This window comes from Acartia tonsa, chromosome 14, assembly GCF_053477335.1.
Source record: "Acartia tonsa isolate MP-2025a chromosome 14, ASM5347733v1, whole genome shotgun sequence".
In the NCBI taxonomy this organism is placed as follows: Eukaryota; Metazoa; Arthropoda; class Copepoda; order Calanoida; family Acartiidae; genus Acartia; species Acartia tonsa.
This window is the reverse complement of record NC_137273.1, coordinates 17,887,798-17,912,910: the sequence shown is the minus strand read 5'-3', so window position 1 is coordinate 17,912,910 and position 25,113 is coordinate 17,887,798. Positions and strand designations below refer to the sequence as shown.

The window sequence follows — 25,113 nt, the reverse complement described above, 5'->3', positions numbered from 1 at the left end:
TTTTTTCCCGTTATAGACCGCGACTCCCACCGCCCTAACGTTCCCGGATTAAAAGATTATAAGAACTGAGTAATTTAAAATCCTGTGGGATTCCAATCCCACACTTCTTTGATACCTGTAATTTATTTCCCAACCCGTCACCATATTCCTACATCCCTGATGGCGTTTATTAAATAAGAATAAATTTACATATTTGAGTTTTTTGTTGGGTAAAAACTAGAGGGCTTGATGGATTTTAGCCACATTTAAACATTTAACATTGAACATTGCAATAACAAGGAATACATATGCGCGGTAGGCGCGCATATGTACCTAATACGTTAAGTTAAACTTAAATAAAACCAAGGTAAAAACTAAACAAAATATAAAAATTTAAGATTTTATGAGTATTTTAGAGAAAAACTGATTTTATTTGAATTTTTGTCAGACGTTACAGGTGGCGATGTACTTAGGTAACCTAGGTTGATCGTGTATTCAATATTGGCTAAGCTAGTTGTAGAGTGGCTTTGCAGCTTTGAAGTTAAAAATCTTGTTAAGTTTGATATTAAGAAATTGTTTTTGCTAGATTCAATTTAAAAAGGCTAAAAATCATTTTTAGAAACACATCAGTTTACTAGCATTGTTCTTCAAGTGAAGGTTCTTTTTGTAAAAGATTTATGAGACGTTAAGACGTTAAGACGCTAAGACGTTAAGACTTCAGGAGAAAGATTTTGACTGAGGTGAGGATTTGGCGACAGGGACTGGACTAGAGGTAAAAAGAATTAGAGAAAGAGAGAGATGGCAGGTTTGGTGTCCGAGTGGCTGCGCACCAGAGTTCTGACCGCGGCAGTCGGTCCCTGGAATAACTTATCTGAGCGTTTAACAAACGCTTCCTTGTTGGCAGAGTTCTACCTCTGGGAGATTTCAATTGATGATGTTGTTTACCTCGAAATGCTTAGGATTTATGACGAGATTAATGAGCTGCGCTCATTTATCTTTGTCAGACAACCCCGTAGCTTGACAGGCTGCCTGTCCGGGTTGCGCTCTTTGCGGCGCACACAAGCCGCCGTTCCTATCATCGAGGAACGGCTCATGGCGTGCGCGGAAAGATGCGCTCAGACTCTTAGTGGGCGGCGTCGGTCACCTTACCTGCCAGAGATTGTTGACGCTTATTCCGTTTATAATAGGATGTGTCCGTGCGTTCAAATATAAGACCTTCCGGCCTCAACAAAAAACTATAAATAGATGACATGAAATTGGTGAAATTATGGACGATGGAAAAAAAAGAATTTTGGTGAAAATTAATGATGTATGATGAATATAATGAGTATGAAAAATATAATTAAATTTGAAGTTAGAATGTTAGAATGCAAGAATTTGGTGAAGTTTTGTAGAAAGCACTATATACCCCCCTCCCCCCCCTCCTTATCTACCCGGGTGAGAGTTCGGATCTTACAGATCCTATTTTTGGATTTTTGAGTATAGGACATGGATGAATAAAAATATTGATAGAACACTTACCATTTTTAAGTTTGTTTGGTTATAGGTACCTATGTAAAGTCTATTTGGTTAAGAAAGTGAGTAAAACATTTTCTATTGAATTCTTTTTCATTTACTATTTGCTTTATATTATTGGGAAGACTGTTAAAAATTGTGGGAAAAGAATGAAGGGGTGAATTTAGTAAAAAAGTTCTATTTACTCCATTTGCATATGCAAAGTTGTTTACATTTCTAGTATTATACCTGTGGCGATCACGGGAGATTTCCCAGGTATTATTAAAAATTTCTGGCTGTAAGCCATGTAGGTACCTATACATAAATTTACAGACGTTAAATTTTATTAATAGATTAATGGGCAATATCCCATTACTTTTAAAATATTCTGCTGTGTGTGCTCTGCTAGGTAAGTTTTCTATTATTCTTACTGCCGCCTTCTGTATCTTCAAAATGGGATCTAAAAGATAGGCTGGACAGGCTGTGAACAGAAGGCAGCAGTATTCAACACTAGATTTAATATAGCTTGTATATAAAATCTTTAAGTGTTTCTTATCAAGCAAATGGCGCATGACGCGCATAGAGTAAATAATCTTTGAAATTTTTGCATGTACTTTTTTAAGGTGATAAGAAAACTTTAATTTTGTATCCAAGCTGATTCCTAAGTGCTTTACAAAACCCTCATTATTATCATCTACAAGGTTTAATTTTGTGATCTTTTCAGGGATGCTTTCACCTACGTTGTTCATGTCTATGAAGACATTAAATTCCGTTTTTAATTGAATTTCTTCGGGGGTAAGATTTTCTCTGGGGGAAGTAAAGACCATAACTTTGGTCTTGAGGGGATGGATTAAGAGTTCATTTGCGTTATACCAGGCGGTCAGTTTGGGGATGGTTACTTTTGCGAGTTCAATCAATTCTGCTAATGAGTTCCTTTCCATGAAGGTTAGGGCATCATCAGCAAAAAGATTAATAAAAACTTCTGGGCTGCAATTTGCAAGGTCATTTATGAAAATCAAAAACAATATTGGGCCAAGGACTGACCCCTGTAATACGCCTATGATAATCTCTTCCAACGTAGATGAAAACAACCCCTTAAAATACACCTTTTGACGTCTATTGCTATAATAAGAACGGAACCATTGTAATGGTAATCCCCTTATCCCTGCATTCCTTAACTTTTCAAACAACAAATTCCTAGGGATCATGTCGAAACACTTCCGTATGTCCAAAAATATGGACATACAGGAATTGTTTCGACCTAGACACTGAGTGATCATATTTGAGAGGTCAAGGACATTATGGTAAGTTGAGATGTTTTTCCTAAATCCAAACTGTCTGCAGTTAAAAAAGTTTTTTTCATCCAAAAAATTTACCAAGCTATCGCATACGTACTTTTCCAGGGGCTTGCTTAGGTTATCAATCAATGAAATACCACGGTGGTTATCCATTTGATTGAGTGAACCTGATTTGTGGAGGACAAGAATTTTGCTTACTTTCATACCGTCAGGAAAGACGCCAGATTGGAGGGAAAGGTTATAGACGTGGCAAAGGGGGTGTGCGATAACATCCGCACAACGAGAAATTAAAAACATGCTGACATCATTGATGTCTGTGGACCTTTTGGGCCTGATGTTCCTAATCAAATTTATTACTTTAAACGGGTAAAGGGGTTCAAAAAAGATTGAGTCTTGAATGGGGGGGGGGTAAAAATTCTGCAAAGTTTTTTTCTGTTGTTGGGATCTCAGGTTTAAGGGAGGTTCCAATCTGACTAAAATAGGAATTGAATTCGTTAGCGATAGCTTGGTCACCCTCAACTTTCCTATCCCCGACCTCTAAATATGAACACTCAGCACTCTTTTGATCAAATCCTAGCATATCTTTTAAACAACGCCATAACTTTTTACTATCTCTGCCGCAATTTCTTATACTTGACCTATAGTATTCTAGTTTTGCACGACGTACATTCCTATTATAAGAGTTTCTATAAGAGTTATACAACAGCTCACTTTCCCTTGTTCTTTCCCTAAGAAAATTGTCGTGGAGGGTATGTTTGTGTTCCCTCATTCTCAAGAGGTACTCGTTCATGAAGGGCTGCTGGGGCTGGACCCTAGAATTTTTTTTGACTTTTACAATGGGGCATGAGATGTTATATAACTCAAGAAACTTAGCTATGAAATTACTATAGGCAACGTTGACGTCATTTTGGTTAAGTACATTTGACCAATCGGTACTGAAAAGTACGTCATTTAGTGAATTAATGTTATCATCGCCTAGCAATCTTTTTTCATAAGTATCAGGTTTTTTTGGTTTTTTGTTAGCATTAATTCTATACGCATTTATCAGCAACAAGTGATCACTTATTTGTGATGTTAAGACACAAGACAACATAAGATTTGGAATAAAATTACCAACGCCGAAAATGTCAATCAATGTTGAAGTGTTTTTTGTGATTCTGGTGGCTTTGGTAATTGTATTCAAAATGCCGTTGAAATTTAGCGACTCTAGCAGACGCATACTAGGGCTGTTGTTTTCATTAATCCTGAACAAGTCAAGATTAATGTCTCCAACAATAAAGAACGGTAGGTTGAGTGACATAATCCTATCCAATAATTCAAGGTACATTTCAAAAAATTCATCAAGTTCAGCACTACTTTGATTAGGGGGTCTATAGGTATTCAACACTAAGAATTTAAATCCATTAAACGAACATTTGAGACAGATAGATTCACATATACGTTCTTTGAAGGAGATATTGTCAAACATTCTTACTACTTTATAATGTTTTTGCACTAGTAATCCCACCCCTCCCCCCCTTTGTGTTTTCCTAAGGTTGACATGCCAGTTGTAGCCTTCAATATTATAAACGTCAAAATTTGCATTGGAATTTGCCCAGAGTTCTTGACACGCAAGAACGCTGGGCCGTATTCCTTTGCAATTAAATTTATCTATACACGCCACCAATTCATCAAATTTAGAATTTATCGATTGACAGTTTAAAGAAAATAAAATTATCAGTTGTTCTCTAAAAGATTTCAATTTTGTTATTGCTTCATTTTCTGACATGTATTGACAATTAATACCAAATTCTTCGTTAAGTCCATCAAAATGTTGGCCATATATAGGGTTTAGGAGGTCTAGTGTAGGGTTAAGATTTAAATTAGCAGGTACCTGTTCATTTAATCCATTAGGGAGGCTTGTAGGGTACTGGTGTGGAGTCTAAGTCTATCGCAGGAGGATTAGCACGTATATCAACCAGTGGGAACGACTGAAAAACAATATATATCAGCATACATAAAACATGAATATATTTACAATAGTAATAATAGTGAGATAGATAAAACATTTAGTTAGGAGGTGATGTGCCTCCGCTCTTTACTCTTTCCCCCCCCCCCCCGTGGTATTAGCTAGATACAAAAAAATCTTTTAATCAATATTTTTTATCTAAAAGTTGGCATAGGGGGTAGGTAGGTAAAATAGAGTTAAATTCTTTTCGTTTTAGTTTTCGTTTTTTAATCTTTGACAGACGATGACATGACATTATATGACAAGAAAATAAACGGATTAATTTTAGTAATTAATCAAATAATCATTCATAATAAGGACAGTAAGTATTTGTTAACTGCAAGAAAGTACTATCTAATCATTTTATCTTACTGTCGTTGGTTTTCTTTGCAGTTCTTGCAGGCATAGATTTCAGCTGTGGTGGCGGCTGCTGTTTAGGTGGATCCGCTTCTGGCTCTCTGGCTGCTGGGCGGGCTGCTGTTGTGGCAGGGGCTGGAGCTGCTGCTACGCTGGGTGCAGTTGTTGGAGCTGGCATCTGCTCGGCTGCGTTCTCATCCTCGGCCTCAGGGACATCGGCGGCTGCCGTGTCAGAGGTGGTTGCGGACTCCAAGGGAGGGAACTCGTCCATGTTGGCAGCGTTGGGAGGAGGTTCAAAGCTATCCTCAAAATCATCCTCTGTGATGAGGGGGTTGCAGAACTTGGAGTTAGGGAAGAATGATCCTCTGTCTGCATAGGGCACGCTGTTGTATTTGATCAGGGGGGGCTCCATTGATGTGCTGAACAGGTTCTCGGTGCCAGGTATTGGTCTTGTCATGCCGATTAAAGTGTCGGCAAATGGATTCAGAACTTTTTGCCATCTGGTTCCTGTCTTGATCTGAAAACCCACAGTTTCCCCCATTATTTTGGTACGGGAGATCAGCTTTGTTGAATGTAAAAATGTCTGGACGTTTTTATTCAAACGTGTTGTGTCGTATTGCATTTTTATCATTCTACCTGGAAAATAGGGTGCAGGGGACACACTCTGGCTGGCAGTCTTGTACTGGTTCAACTTAGCTGTGTATTCCTCGAGGACAGGGCGCTTGGATATCATTACCGCTTGGAGGTGGACGCGGGAATGAAACCTGAAGATGGCCTGTGGGACTTCCTTCCTCTTGGGGTTAAACGGCAAATGATGCGCGTACTCGATGACGTCCCCCCAGTACTGGGGGACGAAATCGAGTAGGCCGTTACGGTGGGCTATTTTCAGTGCGGGCAGAATGAGTGCGTTGTATATTGACAGCATGGTGATCTTCTCTCGGCTGTGGGGCGACTGGAAGTTCGTCACCCTCAGGGACCACGCCCTACTACGCTGCTCCCTGCAGGAGTTCTGAAAAAACGAATAGCGTTTAAAATTGTCATCGTTTTTTGCTTGACATTCGAACTTACTCTGGAGGACCGCAATACTATCCTTAATCGCTTTTAAAGTTTCTGCCGATATTTGGGCATCCTTAAAATTGTCAATTTGCTCAAGAACAGAGATTTTATCACTAAGTTCGGAGAATTGTTTTTTTACCGCATCTATTTCTTTTTTAAGGCTAGAGATTGTGTTAAAAACTTCTTCATGTCTTACCTTGGCTTTATTTTTATCGTATTCCTCAAACTTTTTGTCGAAAATCACTTCCATTCTTTCCCAAAATGCGGGAGATGATTGTTCCGGCAACATTTTCAAGCGAGTGAAGCCGTGTGGCTAAGATGGCGGTGATTTCGAGCTCAACTAGCCAATAGGAAGCGAGGAAAATTGTTGACTGCCAATAGCGTGGTTTGTTGTGGACGCTACCTGCTTACTAGCCAATGAGAGAGCGACACCGGTTTGGCCCTCGTGTGATGTGGCCAAGTTTTAGAAATAGAAATAGATAAAAGTTTTGCGGATTTTTATTTCACTTGATTAGGCGATTATTCACAAGGATAGTATTAACGGTTTTACACCGGCGATTTTGCCTAGACGGCGGTGTAAAATATGGTGCCAAAACTATATACGAGTTTGCCCATGGCTACCATATCTTCCCAGTACCAACACGCGGAGGGACCACGGACGTGGGGTAAAGGGGAATTAGTAAAGAGCGGGGGGTGTGCTGTACAGACTAGTACACACACATGGGCTAGAGAGAGAGAGATGTTGTTCGCTCCACGCTCTGAACTAAACTATTATAAACGGCTTTCCGCGGATATAGAATGTACAATTATAAGATTAAAACTAGTTATTTTAGCCCCGTGGTGCCGAAGGCACCGGCTAAAAAAAAATAATTATAATCTTATGATTGTACATTTCTATATTCGTAGAAAACTGGATATAATACGATGCTAGACATAGTTTTTTCGTATGGATGAGAACCGGTTCCTATCCACCGGATTCGAATGAAAATATAGTATTCTAAAATATATTTATAGATAGAATAATTATTAAAGATTATTTTAAAAGATTATAGTTTTTAAAATTTATTATTTTAGAAAATCTTTTAATTGATTTGATTAAAATACAATAGCATGCTGTAATAATTCTCAATGAATAAATGACATAAAACTTACTAATTATCTTCCTAAATTGACCTAACCTTGGCTTAATGACAGTGAGGGAGGGGACATTGGGCTATTTATTACACTGGTCCCCAAAGTTTTATATTACCGTTTTCTTATTAGTTAGCTCATAAAAATTAAGGACTTTTATTGAATTTTGATTTGTGGGTTCATTAAGTTGAGTGTCCAAACGTTTCAACCACGAATTTTAATCTACAGCAGGGGTAATTTTAATTCTTACCAATGGGGATGTACATCAATTTATCGTGCATTGTCTTATCCTTTTGGATTACTGAATTAATGACCTTACGGAGACACCTTACTTATAGAGAAGCAGGTAGCTTCGCTACTAATTGTGTAAGATGGCCTTGACTTAATGAAACATGCCCAAATGAAGTTATAGCTTCCTCGGAACAGACATTCATATATTTTAATCATGTCATGCTTTTGTTTATTTCTTAAATATTGTAATGGATAAGACAATTAATATACATGCCCAATGAAAATAAACAAAATTATCCCATCTGTTTAAACTAACGAATCAGAATTCAATCAAGGTACCCAAAGTTTTTGACCAAACTAATAAGACTACGCCTTTATAAAACTGTGGGTACCGGTGTCTTTTCATTCCGTGGTATTTCTAGTTTTTATCAATCTGATCCAGAAACTAAAGTTTTTACAAAAATTCACAAAATAATAGTTATTTCTCGCATCGTATTATAAACAGCTTTCCGCGGATATAGAATGTACAATTATAAGATTAAAACCATTTTTTTAGCCCCGAGGTGCCGAAGGCATGGGATTAAAAACCTGGTTTTAATCTTATGATTGTACATTTTTATATTCGTAGAAAGCTGGATATAATACGATGCTAGACATAGTTTTTTCGTATGGATGAGAACCGGTTCCTATCCACCGGATTCGAATGAATACGAGAATAGTTATTTCTCGTATCGTATTATAAACGGCTTTCCGCGGATATAGAATGTACAATTATAAGATTAAAACTAGTTTTTTTAGCCCCGTGGTGCCGAAGGCACCGGCTTAAAAAACTAGTTTTAATCTTATGATTGTACATTTCTATATTCGTAGAAAACTGGATGTAATACGATGCTAGACATAGTTTTTTCGTATTCATGAGAACCGGTTCCTATCCACCGGATTCAAATGAATACGAGAAAAATGTTTAAAAAGATTATAAACAACCTACCTCTGGGTGACTCCCATCTACACCTCCTAAAATCATAATACCCCCCCCCCCAACCCCCCGAACATGTATTGATAAGGCTGTGATTCCAATTTTAATATAAAAATAGATTAAAAAACACTTTTCATAAAATAAAATATTCATCACAAATTCTAGGTTTCGTGATGATTCTAGTTTAAATTTTCACAAAAACATGCACTTTTATTTCATAGTTGCTACACTACTTAACATCAAGGACGTTTAAGCTTATTCTTTGGGTGGGGGGTAAACTAATGTACTTATGAAAAGTATGTTTGAAGATGGAACGGGGGGGGGGGGGTTGACACCCCTTTGCCCCCCTCCCTGCATATAGTCTTAGGAGGTTTTAGTAAATTATTTGATTATTACCTCTAGAAATATTTTAAGTTTAAAAATACTATTTTAATAAGTTTTTCTTTCTTTTAAAATCATCCCAAAAAATGTAGCCTACTTTTCGACAATTTTATAGTAGCGTAGGCTCTAGTATTACAGGGCTACGCCCCAAGAGAGGTTGCTAGGTGTGGCCGGCGTACCCAATCTAATAATAATTTAATTGAAACCTGAGCTGGATCTTTAAATCATTTTAATTGTGAGCCAGATCGGGGTGCGCCGAATTTCAGCCAATCACAGCGCGGCATTTTATAAAATGCTGTGCTCTCATTGGTGGAAAGTTGGCTCACCCCGATCTGGCTCAACACTAAAATGATTTAAAGATCCAGCTCTACACAATTTATATGCCATTAATCAAAATGTTAATTTTTTAGTTTAAATAAGTGTCTATTTTCAGCTTTAAAAAAAGTGTTAAGTGACAATAATCTTAATTTAGAACTGTCATTCTTTAAAGTTGCTTTGACCGTGTAAAGAGATTCGGGGATAGGTAGTTTTAAAAACAAACAGAGCTGGATCTTTAAATCATTTCAATGGTGCGCCAAATCGGGGTGAGCCAACTTTCCACCAATGAGAGCACAGCATTTTACGAAATACCGCGCTGTGATTGGCTGAAATTCGTTGCACCCCGATTTGGCGCACCATTGAAATGATTTAAAGATCCAGCTGAGTACAGCATGGCATACAAAACAGTGGCGTACACTTGGTTTTGCAATGCAAGGGAGTTGCGTGGAGCGCACCTGAAAATTTTTACATCCCCTTAAAACCAAAACAATCGAGGGGGTTGGTTGTGAGCTTTAGAGGGGTGTAATTAAGACAACAAAGGGGGTGCAATGTTATTTTATTGTTTAGATGTTTTTTGAGGTTGTATCAAGGGGATGTATTTCTTTGACAATGGTGGTCTAGGGGGATGTATCTGTCCTCACAAAGTAGTAATATAACCCTAGGCGACCCCCTTTTTTACGCCTCTGGTTTAATAAAGATCATTAATTGTTTAATCTCTTCTACAATGTTGCTAAGCTAAGAAACTTCTCAAAACACGACTGACATAGCAGACGATTTTACCATTTTAAACATCTTTTGTATGCCGTAATTTTGTTTACTGAATTTTGTTCCCTATCTTTCTATGCAAGTATCTTATGACGTCCATAGAGTCTTGGGTTGGGTTTGAAATGTCTTTTGTGTATTTCAAAACATTTTTAACACCTTTTTAGATTTTTTTTGTAAGAAAACAAGAGTGACTAAATCCCTAAAAGCAAAGCTATTATTATAGTTTGCTTATATTAACAAAAACAAAAATAGCAAATTCAAAAATCATGTATAGCATCGTATTACAGACAATTTTACAAGAATATTAAAAAAAAATCATAAATTTAATACCATTTAATTTACATATCCGCAGAAATCTCTCTATAATACGATGCGATAAATAACTATTATAACATCCAACCAACAATTGAAATCTACAGATTGGGTGAATTTCTTAATCCTTAATGGCTATGTACATCAATTTATCGTCCATTGTCTTATCCCTATAGATACCTAGATTTTAACTGAAACATAATATGTGTAAACATTTATTAATTTATTAAAAGCTTGATATAAACATATTTTTATTGATTTATTATTAGATTTTATGGTATATTAAATTATAATTTTGTTAAAGCTTAATATTATATTCCCAGCATTTTTAAAAGCGAAGCTTTTCTATAATTTGGGTCGGTCCGTCCGCCCGTACGTCTGAGATAGATAGCTTTTTTCATTAATTTAGGTATGTTAGAATTGTCCTATCGATTTCAAATTTTGCATGGGGATTCCTGTAGTAGTTAGGTACGACTTAGAAAGCGTAGTAACTCTATAATCATTACCAGAAAGTCCGTACGTCCAAAACATGTCGATTTTTTAACTTTTTGAACAACAAATTTTCATGTGATCCAATCATCCGATTGATCTGATTTTTTTGTATATTAATTCCTAGGAAAACAAAGTATAGTGTTATAAGCGAAGCAACTCTATAATCAAGTCCTAAAAATGTAAGTATGTCCATAAACATTATCCTGTATCAAACAGTTTTTCAAATTTACTTACAATTTTGGTTTGACTCTTATACATTTATATTCTGATTATTCAGTTCTGACACTATACAAATGTTAATGTCCGTTTGTCCTACCGTTTCAGTGCTTCGCTTTTATGGATGTTGTCATCCTTGTTTTTATTTAATTTCCAGTATGGCTTCAAAACCGATTTATATCCGCTGGATAAGATCCGGTTCTCAGTTATGCTGAAAATTTATGTATAGCATCGCAATACAGATTTTTTTCACGAATGTTAAAAAAATCAAAATATAATAACAGTTTTGTTAGCCTTCTAGTTTTTAATCTATTAATTATTAATTTTAATATCCGTTGAATGTTGTCTATTATTCGATGCTATTCTTGCATGTGCAAATTATAAAGACATAAATTAACGCTTGCTTAAGTCTCGTAGTTTCTTGAATTGCCAATTAACATTAATAAAAAATAATTAAAACTTGAATTAAAAAAAAGTTTACATTGACGTTATTAGTATATTATATCTTTTTCCTGTTTGTTTAAATAAAGAAAAATCAGTTAACAACAATTTTTGGTTTTACAGCTTTCCGAGGATATTAAATAAAAAATAAATAAAAAATACTACCAGTTTTGTAAACCCCAACGTTCCGGCTAACAAATCTGGAATTATTATTATGAATTTTATTTTAATATCCATGGAAAATTATCTGTAATTCGATGCTATAAATGATTTTTTTATTATGGCTGAGAACTAGTTTTAATCCACCGGATACTATGAAATATAATTAAAAGATTTATAGTTTTTTAATTATAAACATTAATATACATTGATTTTTGAATATTGAAATTAATAATTATTTTATTTTCAGTACCGACTTCTCCCGGAGCAGTTCTGTTACATCTCCGTCCCCTAAAAGGTAATTCATAATAACCCGCGGCATTTGCGCACCTTTCATAATATTCCGCGGCATTTGCGCAAATGATAACGTGTCTGTTTGCTGTTGGGACCACACCTCGTCATGATAAAGACGTTCAAACTTGTAGCATAAGTGTAAATGCTAGCTATCTGATTGCTGTGGGGAAGTGTCGGGTTCAAGTCTAAACATCACCGCGTCATGCTAAAGATGTTAAAAATGGTACATACTGCAGCTATATCTGACGTGTGACAGATATTGGGGATTGCTTTGGCCCATAAACAGCCACAACTCACTATCATACATATGACAAATGTCGTGCAATAAAAGGGTTGGTTGTCTGTCGGATGTTACTTAACCTTATATTCTGTAGTGGGCATTAGCATCATTTCCAATTACAAGTGGATTATGCTCTGGGTTCTCTAGATGATCAGTTGAAAGGATAACCCCGCCCCAACGATTTCACATTTTAAACCAAGGATGTCAACATACATAAGCGAAGCCCATCAAATCAGACAATGATAAAAACAATTATGCAGAGTAAGCGCTTCTGAAACTTATAGATTGTGGAACTTGATTATAGAGATGGCTTGCTTCTAGTATTGTACCTTATTGCTCTAGGAATAAATATTACAAAAATCAAGTGAATAAGATAATTTTTCAATTTAAGAATATGGTAAAAAAGGAAGATGATTAAAGTCCCTCCACAGATTTTGACGTTATACGATAGTAGAGCCAATAAAGGGCCTGTATACACTGTAATTGACCAATGGTAAAATTTATGCTGGCCAGTCCTTGGTTATTCTATCGTATGATGTCATAATCTGTGGAGGGACTTTAATCATCTTTGTAAAAAAGCTAAGAAATAATCATTTATGAAGTGACTTTTTGGTTATAATTATATATACTTCTTCCAAATTATAACCAACTTTTACATAAATCATCACGTAAAGTTTCAAATCGATAGGACGATGCTACTAACATCATGGTTGACTTTCAAAGCTCACGATTACGGACGACCGTACGGACACTTATCATAAATACTAACTATCATTATTGTAAGTTTGACTTTAAAATCGCATTTAATTAAAATCATTGGAGATTTACTCAATTTAGAGGCCTCTGGGGGCACTTGAATCGGAGGGAGTTGATAACCATTTTTTATTTTAGATTTAAGAAAATTCTTTTTTGGAGGGGTTATTTTTTTAAAGGGGCGATTTCTCTTGGGAGGATGGTGGTACCCTTCCCAAAAATAATTATACACCTTCCCAGGACCTATGATGGACTATGATGGGCTTATACACAGGCTAAATTACAAATGGCAGGCCAATATGAATTTTAATTGACCAATGGTAGGCCAGTATGACTATAAAATGCTTCGTGTCTTCTCCAGATACCTGGTATTATGAAAATATAGAAGATGATTAAAGTTCCTCAACAGATTATGACGTCATAAGATAGAATAGCTAATGAGAGGCCAGTTTACACTGTAGTTGACCAATGGTAAAATTTATGAAGGCCTCTCATTGGTTATTTTATCATATGACGTCATAATCTATTGAGGGACTTTAATCATCTTCAAAATATATTTTTCTTGTTTAGGAATGGTGCTTTGTCCCCAACAGTTGGAGTAACTCAAGGTAAACATTTAGAAACAAATTGAATTTTTTTTAGGGGGTGGTGAGAGTAGTTTTTTGTTTGAGGTTATTCTAGATAGGGTTATATTTAGTTCTAGGTAACCCCGCAGGTCTAATCCCCACATAGAGAAAAAATCTAACTCCTTCCATTATTTTCAATTTATATGAGAAACCATTAATATGAAAAGTTCATATTTGGTTTAGTCATGTTCATATCTTGTACTTCTAATATGAGGTTTTGTATATCTTATTTTATGTGTAGTGTATACTAGCGGCTTCGCCACTAGCCTCCGGGGGCTTTTCCCCAAGAGGTTTGATCAACCTAATTTTTCATCTTTTAGATTTAAAAAGAAATATAAATTTTTTATATTTTTTTTTGGTGGGGGGGATAGTCGACCCACCTTTTTTAATTTTAGTTCTAAAAAAATCTTTTTTTTGTTGAGGGCGATTTTTTTTGGGGGGGGGGGTGTCCCAACCCCCCCAAAAATTGTTTAAAACCATCACAGGACCAGTAGGTATATTCCCTGAAGAGTAGAGCCCAATCGGTTCAGTGGTTACTGAAATCTTAAGCTTCAGACGGACAGACGGATAGACAGACAGACTGAAAAGATAGACATCGTTCTACTTTGTATTAAAGATTATTTTTTTTCTAATTCTATTTGCGTAATAAGATAAGTTTTTCCTTAGGTATATTATTCTTATAAAAAGTAACAGGATGTATGTCTGTGTTTACCAAAGTATCTTGCTAATTGCTGAACCGATATTGTTCTCCTTTACAGTGGTCCTGATAAGGTTCATAACTAATTTGAGGGAGGATACCCAAGAGAAGGAACCACTAGAAAAAATTACCCCCTCCCTACGGAATTTTTTTTATAACTTTGTCTTTTTAAAACTAAAATTGAAAATGAAAGGGGGCCGACTTACCTACTCCCTTTAACCTCAAGTGCCCCTAGAGGCCTCCAAGGGGAGGGGGGGGGCATAGCTGCTAGTTTTTATACTTCAATAAGAATCTTATTAGCTTATTATTACTGCGCTACTTATGGATCAAATTATTCTTTATATTTTTAGGAGGAAGAAAAATTTCATCTGTTTTAATCGACGAGACCAAGACCAACATTGCAATGGCAAACCAGTAAGTTATAAACGTTGCAACTTTATGCACAGATTCTTTTGTACGTCTGTCTGTCTAAATTGCCATGAGATAGAAATTAAGTGGGAGATTGCGTGATTTATTTAAAAGTTTTATTTTTCCATCTATCTATCTATCTATCTATCTATCTATCTATCTATCTATCTATCTATCTATCTATCTATCTATCTATCTATCTATCTATCTATCTATCTGTCTATCTATCTATCTATCTATCTATCTATCTATCTATCTATCTATCTATCTATCTATCTATCTATCCTAGGGGCGAGCATGCGTATTTCCCCCCCGGGTACACCAAGTGTGATCTGAAGGCTAAAAGCGGTCGTATCCCAACCTTTAAGGTTAGTATAGCTGTTGCCAGGGCTCGGCAGCCGTGCGTCAGCCGCGACTAAGCCTTAAATTATACCAGTTTTGTTGCCTTGGATTTTTTTTTGAAAACAGGGATTGCAATATTTTGTTCAGTTTAAACTTCCAGCTGTAAAATTGTAAAATGTTGATTAATCTGAGGCCTACAGGCGGCTGATTCGCGGCTGCAGAGCTCTAACTGCAGCAAAGCAACTCTAAAAATTTTGATAATCTGTCTGTCGGCATTTCATTGTTTGAATCTCAATAATGCTCCAATATTCCTTCACATTAAAAAATGACCAGCTTTGTAACAAAAATGTATTAAATAATATTTGTAATTTTACAACTAATATGTATTGCTGTTTGACCATCAGAAAAGTTTGATTCGAGATATCCCTTTTTAACTATCGCATGAAACTAAAAGTGTCAGCTGGTTGGCTGGATTGTTATGGGTTCGTTCAATTCTCAAGCATAACAATAATAAACTAAAGATGTTAATAAATTGCTCCTAGATCACGCTTACCAGTGGCTTTGCTCCTAGCATGAGGGAGCTCTGTATTCCAAGGATTATGACAGAAAAAAGACCATAATAAAACCTTAATCTAAAAATGAAACAGCCTAAAACCATGCTATGTGACTCTTCCCAAATTTAAGGGTTGGTTATCTGTGGGAAATATAGGCCAAATGATATATCCTTGTTAATATAGGATTTAGTCGAAGCTAGTAAAAATGGCTGACTCAGATTATGACGTCAAAAAAAAATAACCAATAAGAGGCCAGTATACACTGTAATTGACCAATGGTAAAATTTATAGTGGCCTCTCATTGGTTAATTTTTTTAAAGTCATAATCTGAGTCAGCCACTTTTACTAGCTTCGATTTAGTCTAGATTTTTGCAACAGAAAAAATTATTTTTTCTTTTTATGATTAATTGTTATTGCTAGGTTACGAACCAGCGCGCTTGGGCCAACCCAACACCTACCCCTTGGGGAAGAGACAGTAAGTTTTTTCTTCTTTCTGTGTAGGTTTTTCAGTATGGCTTCGAAACCGACTTAAATCCGCTTGATTAGAACCGGTTTTTAGCCTTACTGAAAAATGTTAATATCCGCGGTGATTTATCTATAATACAATGCGATAAATAACTATTCTGTCTATAAATTCAACCTAATTCTTTTCATTATGATTTTTTAAAAAAATCATGAAAATAAAATCTGTTAGTAATGAAATTAATCAATTTTAATCTGATTAAATCAACTAGAAAACTAACTAAAACCCAACAAAAAAATCACAAAAAATCTATGAAATTTTATCAGAAAATCGACGGACAATTTTATTTACATAAGATTAGGATAAAAGTCGTCTTTTCTTGATACTATTTTGAAATTTTAAATAAACTCAAAAATTACAAGATTTTAGTTTGTTCTTACTTTAATTTTAAATCTAATAGTATACGAGATATTAGTAGATAAGCCTTTTGCCCCCAGAGGCTCCCCTTGTCCCCCTTCCCATTAAAACGATTGGTTGGGGTTCATCCCCAAAACTTTTTTAAAATAAAAAAAATAAAACTTAGATACTTAGAAATATTAGTAGGTGACGTAAATTGAACTATTGAGAAGAAAAAACAAGGATGAAAATAATTAGCAGTAGGCGATGAAAAAATAACATTAAACCATTAAACAGTAATCTCAAACTGTAAACAGGGAGAAATATAATTCGTAAGGTACTTGTTGTTAATGTCAGTGTTATAGACATTTTAACAGATATAATTTATAGAGTAGCTGCGCTAATATGAAGAAAGAGAAAAATACATGTATAGGTATTTAATAATAATCAGTAAAAAGTTGGCCATGAAAATAAATGTTTCTCCTTTTAACTCCTTAATTATCGTTACAGAGGGGACAGTGAAATTTGACCTCCCAGAACGATAATGTTTAATATTAGCGCAGCTGTTTTAAATTAAAAGCTAAACATACGGTCAAATACTGAAAGAGAAAGAAAGAAATAGATGGACAGAGAGAGATGGAGAGAGAAAGAGAGATAAAGGCAGAAAATAAGAGATCGAGAGATATAGAAATAGATAGAGAGAGAGAAAGAGAGAGATAGAAATAGGGAGGAAATGAGAGAGAGAGAGAGAGAGAGAGAGAGAGAGAGAGAGAGAGAGAGAGAGAGAAAGGGAGAGAGAGAGAGAGAGAGAGAGAGAGAGAGAGAGAGAGAGAGAGAGAGAGAGAGAGAGAGAGAGAGAGAGAGAGAGAGAGAGAGAGAGAGAGAGAGAGAGAGAGAGAGAGAGAGAGAGAGAGAGAGAGAGAGAGAGCGAGAGAGAGAGAGAGAAAGAGAGTGTGTGAAAACTTTAATTACGTTGCTTCATGGCCAGGAGAATAATCTTAAGAAATTTCAGCTTTCTGTCTCCAATAGAAGCTAAGCAAATTACACTTACAGACAAATTTACTGAATGCTCATTAGTAGTAGAGGAAATCATCTCAAAATTTACCGATGTATATCTTAAATAGCAGGCAAGAAATTAAAGTTCCCCAAAATACGTTTCAGGCAGACTTACACACGGACCTGCAGACGGACATTTCGAATTATAGGAGTAGCTTTGCTACTTAAAAGAGATGGGGGGAAATAGGCCTACATTACAAAGTAAGCGTTGCAGTAGAGAAAAAAGGGGAGGGAAGGTAATAGGTGAAATTGAATGACCGGAAATAAAACTGGATATTTGAGTGTGTTTTAAAAGGATGTGCTATCATTTCCACGTAATTTATTAATTATCAATTAGCAAAAAAGAAAGTTTCTGCTAAATTCCAATTTTAAATTATACAAACATATCAGCTCGAGGACGTCCAAGCTTTTTTGGATAAAATTTGAGAGCGAGAGAGAGAGAGAGAGAGAGAGAGAGAGAGAGAGAGAGAGAGAGAGGGAGAGGAGAGAGAGAGAGAGAGAGAGAGAGAGAGAGAGAGAGAGAGAGAGAGAGAGAGAGAGAGAGAGAGAGAGAGAGAGAGAGAAAGACCGACGGACAAAAATGAAAGGTAGCTTTAATAATAATAAAAATGACGAAATCTTACAAAAAACGAAAAAGCAAAAGAAATGGTTTTAAAAATGGATTTATAATATATGTTGACATAATATATTATGACAGGGGAAAAATTGTCGTCAAATTAGATTGCCAACTTTAAACTAAATTATTGGTCAATTAGTTCATCCGGTAGGAGGGGAGGAGGGGATGGGGTTAAACGGGTAGAGGGGAGTATCGTTATTTTAGCCTGCTGCCAGTTTCACTTTATTAGAGATTATCAAAATCTGTTGTAATATCCAAGTAAAAAAATATCTACTGTTTTATAAATTTAGAAGGAGTCAATTTAATTTTTAACCTTGTACTGTTATCTTTCATTTCCATATTTTATATTTAAAACAAGAAAGTTATTATTTGTAGCGGGCGGATTTAAATTTAGAATCTAGATAAAAGAAGTTTTTATAACATGTACATTATTATATTTCTTAAGATTAACAGATCTTTATAATTATGTTAAAAATAGCCTAAAAACACCCAATAATTTTTAGAAACATTAGCTAAAGACAAATTTGATAAATAAAAGAAATGTAGACCGACTAATAGAGAGACAGACAGAAAGACAGATAGATGGACAGACAAACCAACAGACAGATAAATAAACAGACAGACAGATATTTAGACAGACAGATAGAAAAGCAAAGAGCTAGATAGACAGACGCTTAGACAAAAAGTTAGACATACAGACAGACGGACAGACAGATAGACAGAAAGATTTGCGACTGACATCTAGAATTCACTTTCTGATGCATCCAATATTTTTATGTTTGTCATGTGTTTTATGCAAAATTTAAACTTATATTTTGCACATTTATCCTTGTACAAATTGCAGTGTATTAAATTGAAGGAATAGATGATATTTTAAACAACAAGGATGATAACATCCATTAGCAACGAATAAATAGAATATATAATAAATTAATAAACATCCCCGATGATGAAGTACAAACTTACCCATTTTGTAGATAAAATTTAATTAGAACACTTTCAGTTTAAACAAACCAACAAAGATTTTTAATAAAGTGCCCAAAATTTTGGGCTAACAAATGGAGAAGTATTTTTTCTTGTTGTTTTTTAATTCATAGAATTTAAGACTTTTGTACTTTATAGAAATTCAAAAAAGCAATAAAAATTCAATTGAAAATACGCTTGTACTGTGACAAATAGGGTCAAATCTTCTAAAAAGTAATTTGGGTGATTTCCCTCAAAGTTCCTAGTAGAGTACAGAAAATACTGAAAAACCCTCCAACACATTTAAAAATTAAAAGTAGAATGGGGTGTTTGTCTTTAACTTTAGGTCATTTTAGGCTTGAGTACAGAGTAGCCCCGTAGGGCTAAGGCGCCTCAGGTATTGACCCCCCCCCTGTTTTTTCAAAATTAGAGGGTGTTTGGTTTTCTGTGCTTGATGGGCAATTTGGGGGAAATTACCACAATTTGTAGAACATTTGATTACAAACAAAGCAGGGATAGAACCTCTAAAGAAATTTTTCTCTCGAAATTTTCCACTATTTAAATACTAATTTCTTTGTAGAGTGCCTAACTTTTTTCGTGTGTTGGAGTATTCAAAACATGTAATGCAACTCATAAAATGTACTTTTTAGAAATAGGGCAAACACATTTCATAAAAATTTCATCCATTTTTTAGTAGGGAAGTTACTCTATAATTCTAAATGTCCGTCTAAATAATTAACGTGGTTTTCTCGGCTCATATTCAAGATTGACGGCTGAAATTTTATCTCCATATTCCCATTGTAAAGAAACACATTTCAGTATAGTACATCCATGGCGGCCGGAATGCTTTTAGCAGCTTTTTAGTCGCGTTTGTTTTACACAACTGATTTCAACATTTTAGATTTTAGTTTTAAAATTAAATTTTTCGTAGTTCTAATGAATTTCTGAATCTATGGATAAAATAACAAGTATGTTTTTATATACATTTTTAGTAATTTTGTCTAGAATCATTGGGGAAAAACATAAAATTATCGTAAATTGTCTTATCCCTTGGAGATCCATGGATATTTATTTTAGTAAAGATATTTTGTGACTCAAACACTTTGCAAAAGTCAAATTGACAATTAATTGCAATCTAGATTGCAATCGCTTATCATAGGTGGCGATACGTGAAAAAATTAGGCCTTATAGAAAGTAAATAAAATAAAATCTAAATGGATAAGACGTTGGTCGATAAATTGATGTACATCCTCTATGATGATACACAAAATTACCCCTTCTGTAGATTAAAATAAGTGTTTTAAACGTTTGAACACTCAACTTAGAGAATCAACCTAAGTTGTTAAACCAACGAACTAGAAAACGTTATCATGAAACTTTGGGGACTAGTGTAATAAACAGTGTGACTAATTATTCTACTAAACATCCTTCTCACAAATTCATACAAAACCTGCTATTAAAGTTGAAGAGCAGCTGCGCTCATAAGAATTTTCAAATTCTCCATTCATTGTTGAAAAGCTAACGCAACTTTTAATCCATTATCAAAAGCAAAGCTTTTCTATAATTAGGGTCGGTCCGTCCGTACGTCCGTCCGTAACGGATAGCTTTTTTCGTTAATTTTGCCATGTTAGAATTGTCCTATCGATTTCAAACATTGCATGGTGATTCCTGCAGTAGTTAGAAAGCGTAGCAACTCTATAATCATTACCAAATGTCCGTACGTCCATTTTAAACATGTTGATTTTTTTACTTTTTTTTCTGATTGATCTGATTTTTTGTATACTGATTCCTGGGAAAACAAATTACAATATTATTAATATTATAAGCGAAGCAACTCTATAATTAAGTATGTCCATAAACATTATTCTGTATCAAGTAGTTTTTCAAAAAAATATTTACAATTTTGCATCGACTTTTATACATTTATATTCTACCGTTTGTCTTACCGTTTTAGTGCTTCGCTTTTATGGATGTTGTCATCCTTGTTTTTATTTTATGTTATGGCTACTAAAAAAATACAATGACATAAGATCTTAAAATATTTAAACTTATTGACAAAAGAAAAAATTGCTACAGCTTTAAGTATATAAAAGTGTATAAAATATTTTATTTGAAAGTAAATAATGAATAATTATAAACGAGTGCCACTTGAGGGGAGGGTATGTGGGGTAGTTCATCCTTTTTTCAATTTTAGTTTGACAGAGAAAAAGTTAAAAAAAAGTAATTTGGTGGGGTATTTCTTTCTAGGGGCGTCTTCTCTTGCTGTTACTTTTATATAAGGATTTGAGTCATCAAAATGATATGTTTTTAAAAGCGAAGCTTTTCTATTGTTAGGGTCGGTCTGTCCGTCCGTTCGTACGTCCGTGACGGATTGCTTTTTTCGTTAATTTAGGCATGTTAGAATTGTCCTATCGATTTTCATGGTGATTCCTTTAGTAGTTAGGTACGATTTAGAAAGCATAGCAACTCTATAGTCATTACCAGAATGTCCGTACGTCCATTTTAAACATGTTGATTTTTTTACTTTTTTAATAACAAATTGTTGTGATCTAATCATCCGATCGATCTGATTTTTGGTATATTGATTTCTGGGACAACAAAGTATAATGTTATAAGCGAATCAACTCCATAATCAAGCCCTTAAAATGTAAGTATGTCCATAAACATTATTCTGTATAAAGCAGTTTTTCAACAAATTTACTCACAATTTTATACATTTATATTCTGATTATTCAGTTCTGACACTATACAAGTGGTAATGTCCGTTTGTTCTACAGTTTCAGAGATTCGCTTTTATGGATGTTGTCATCTTTGTTATATTCAATATATTTACAAGATCTTTTAGGGAACCTTAAAAAAATAATGATCAAGACAAGATATTTTTAAAAAGAAATTGTTCTATTCCTGAAAATTAGCTAGACGTTTATTTGTGGATTGATATGTTTTATCTTCAAGTGAGACAGCTTAATTGTTGCCAGGCTCAATTATAAAAAGTCATTCTCTCAAAAAACAGGACTGACAAATATCTTTGTAAAGATTCAAAGTCGTTTAGGATAGAGATCAAAATATAGACAGATAGAAAATGTTATCAATAAATTGATAGAGTAGCTGAATAAGTAAAAAAAGATAGATGAATAGATTGATGGATTAAGAAAGAAATGAATGGATGAAATTATTGATAGACAAATAGATGGATAGATAAGAGATGGATATATAAATAGATGAATAGATAAATAAATTGTTAGATAAATAAATGGATAGATAAACCTGAATATAGAATTGAATATGGAATAATCCAAAATGTCATAAAACTTTGTAAAGTTGAGAAGATTGATGTAAAAACAGATAAATGGATAAATTTAAAATATGTAATAATCTAAAATGTCATAAAGGTATGATCTATTTAAACTCTGAAAAGTTAAAACACTTGAGTAGAGTGATAGATTAACAAATAAATTGATGGATGGATAGATAGATGGATGGATAAAAAGATGGATAGATAAATAGATGGATTAATAAAGAAGTGAATGGATAAAAATAATGATAGATAAATAGATGGATGGATAAATAGATTGATAGATAAATCCATTGAAAGATAGATAGATGGATGGACAAATAGATTTATAAATAGATTTAAAGATGGATTAATCCAAAATGTCATACAACTATGATCTATTAGAAATAAGTAAAGTTTAAATACTTTAGTAGATGGATAGATAAATAGATTGATTAATAAATATATTGATAGATAAATTGAAAGGTATGATCTATTTGAACTCTGTAGAGTTCAAACATTTGAGGAATGTAAATTTTACATTATTTACAATTTCTACTTGCAAAAATTCTAAAGCAGGGACATTGCAACTGAACAAAAAATTCGAATTCTCCTTAAAGCAATATCAGGATAAAAATAATTTCTTTCCCAGTAAAAGATCAAAGTTCATTGTAGGAATTATTTTTTTATTGAAAACAGTGCAGTGGCGTGCACAGCAAATGAGTTAAAAAAATGAAAGGCGAGGCATCCTAATTTCAAGTTTAAGAGGGGTGTTTTACCCCTTTAACCCCTTGATAAAGAAATAAATAAATTTTTTCCTTTTCTAGTTAGTGGATTATCATTATCATTATCATTAAGAGAATAAAATAGTAAATATTTACAAGGAGGAAGGGGCTGTTTATTACACTAGTCCCCAAAGTATTTTGATAACGTTTTCTTATTCGTAGGTTTAACAACTTTGGGGACTTTTATGAAATTTGATTATATGGTTCATTAAGTTAAGTGTTCAAACGTTTTAACCACTTAATTGTAATCTATAATATGAGTAATTTGTGTATCATCATTGAGGATGTACATTAATTTATCGACCATTGTCTTATCCCTTTAGATCCCTTTGTACCCTTTGACCCGAACAATTACTAGTCAATTAAAGCACCCAAAATTTGGAAGACAACGATTAAGCTAACTTGGGTATAAATTATGGGTACTAGGACAATTTACAACCCAATGTCTCCTCCCTCACTGCGTTTCTTAAGAATTTAGAATAATTAGCGTACTTAAAACTTTGACTTTTTATGTAATAAATAGTCGTTTTGTTTCTAAAAGCGAAGCTTTTCTATAATTAGGGTTGGTCCGTCCGTACGTCCGTAACGGATAGCTCTTTTCGTTAATTTAGGCATGTTAGAATTGTACTATCGATTTCAAACTTTGCATGATGATTCCTATAGGAGTTAGGTACGAGTTAGAAAGCGAAGCAACTCTATAATCGTTACCAGAAAGTCCGTACGTTCATTTAAACATGTTGCTTTTCAACTTTTTTAACAACAATTTTTTATATGATAAAATTATCTGATTGGTCTGATTTTTAGAATACTGATTCCTAGGACAACAAAGTACATTGGTATAGGCGAAGCATCTCTATAATCAAGTACTCAAAATGTAAGTATGTCCTCAAATAATATCCTGTATTTAAGCAGTTTTCCAACAGATCTACTTACAATTTTGTTCCGTTCGACTTTAATACATTTATATTCTGATTATTCAGTTTTGACACTTTACACTCTATGTTCATTTTTCCTAACGTTTTAGAGCTTCGCTTTTATGGATGTTGTCATTCTTATTAAAATAAGTTATTATATGATTCAATTTCTGTATATTGAGAAAGTTCTTAAACGTCTTTTTATGTCCGTCCGTCTGTCCGTACGTAACGCTGTGTAGGAATTGTGATTTACTCGGCCGTCATTAGAGATAGACTGCTAAAATTTTAAAGATGATTTTCTGTAATAATCAACTAGCAGCTACGCCCCTAAAGGCCTCTAGGAGCACTTGAGGAGGGGAGAGTCGAATTTGATTACCCATTTTTTATTTTAGATTTTAAAAGAAAAAGTTTTAAAACAATTTTTGGTGGGATTTTTTTTGGGGGGGGGGGGGGGTGGGGGCCGGGAGATGGTAATTTTTTTCTAGGGTCGATTTCTATTTCCCCCGCTCCAAAATAGTTATAAACCTTCCCGGGACCTATGAGAAGCTACCCTGTTAAGGAGAACCCGATCAGTTCAGCGGTTAGCGAGATCCTTCGGTACAGACAAAAACAAACACACATCCTGTTACTTTATTATATGGATTATAAGATTTATTTGGTCTGTTAGTCTGACGGTCACGACATAAATATTATTCTTTGAGGTTTCGTGATTTCTGTGTGATTCACTTTGTTTGTTTGTCCATATTTTATTTGCTCCGCTACTTATGTATGTTGTCATCCTTGTTAAATCCTAACAAATGCCAAGTGTAAAACAGATAGGACAATTCTAACATGTCTAAAACACCGATAAGAGGTATCTGTTACGGACTGTCACTAATTACAGAAAAGCTTCAGTTTTTAAAACATAAAAAAAATTTTAAATTTCAATATTTTCCCTTTCTTTAAAAAATACCAAACAAAATATTACATAATATTTAAGAAAATTATATTTGACTGGTCATATTTTATAAAAACAAGGATGACAACATCCATAAAAGCGAAGCACTGAAACGGTAGGACAAACGGACATTAACACTTGTATAGTGTCAGAACTGAATAA

At 34.3% G+C, this 25,113-nt stretch overlaps 1 protein-coding gene across 1 annotated transcript in view; it reads left to right on the top strand.

Annotated features, from left to right (window-relative positions):
• LOC145305347 (uncharacterized) overlaps positions 1-25,113 on the top strand; it is a 107,337-nt gene that overhangs the window by 45,886 nt on the left and 36,338 nt on the right. The window contains exons 3-7 of the mRNA XM_080146963.1: positions 11,844-11,891; positions 13,491-13,528; positions 14,594-14,657; positions 14,941-15,019; positions 15,968-16,022. Coding sequence (XP_080003089.1) covers positions 11,844-11,891; positions 13,491-13,528; positions 14,594-14,657; positions 14,941-15,019; positions 15,968-16,022 — 284 coding nt within the window. The remainder of the gene's footprint in view (positions 1-11,843; positions 11,892-13,490; positions 13,529-14,593; positions 14,658-14,940; positions 15,020-15,967; positions 16,023-25,113) is intronic.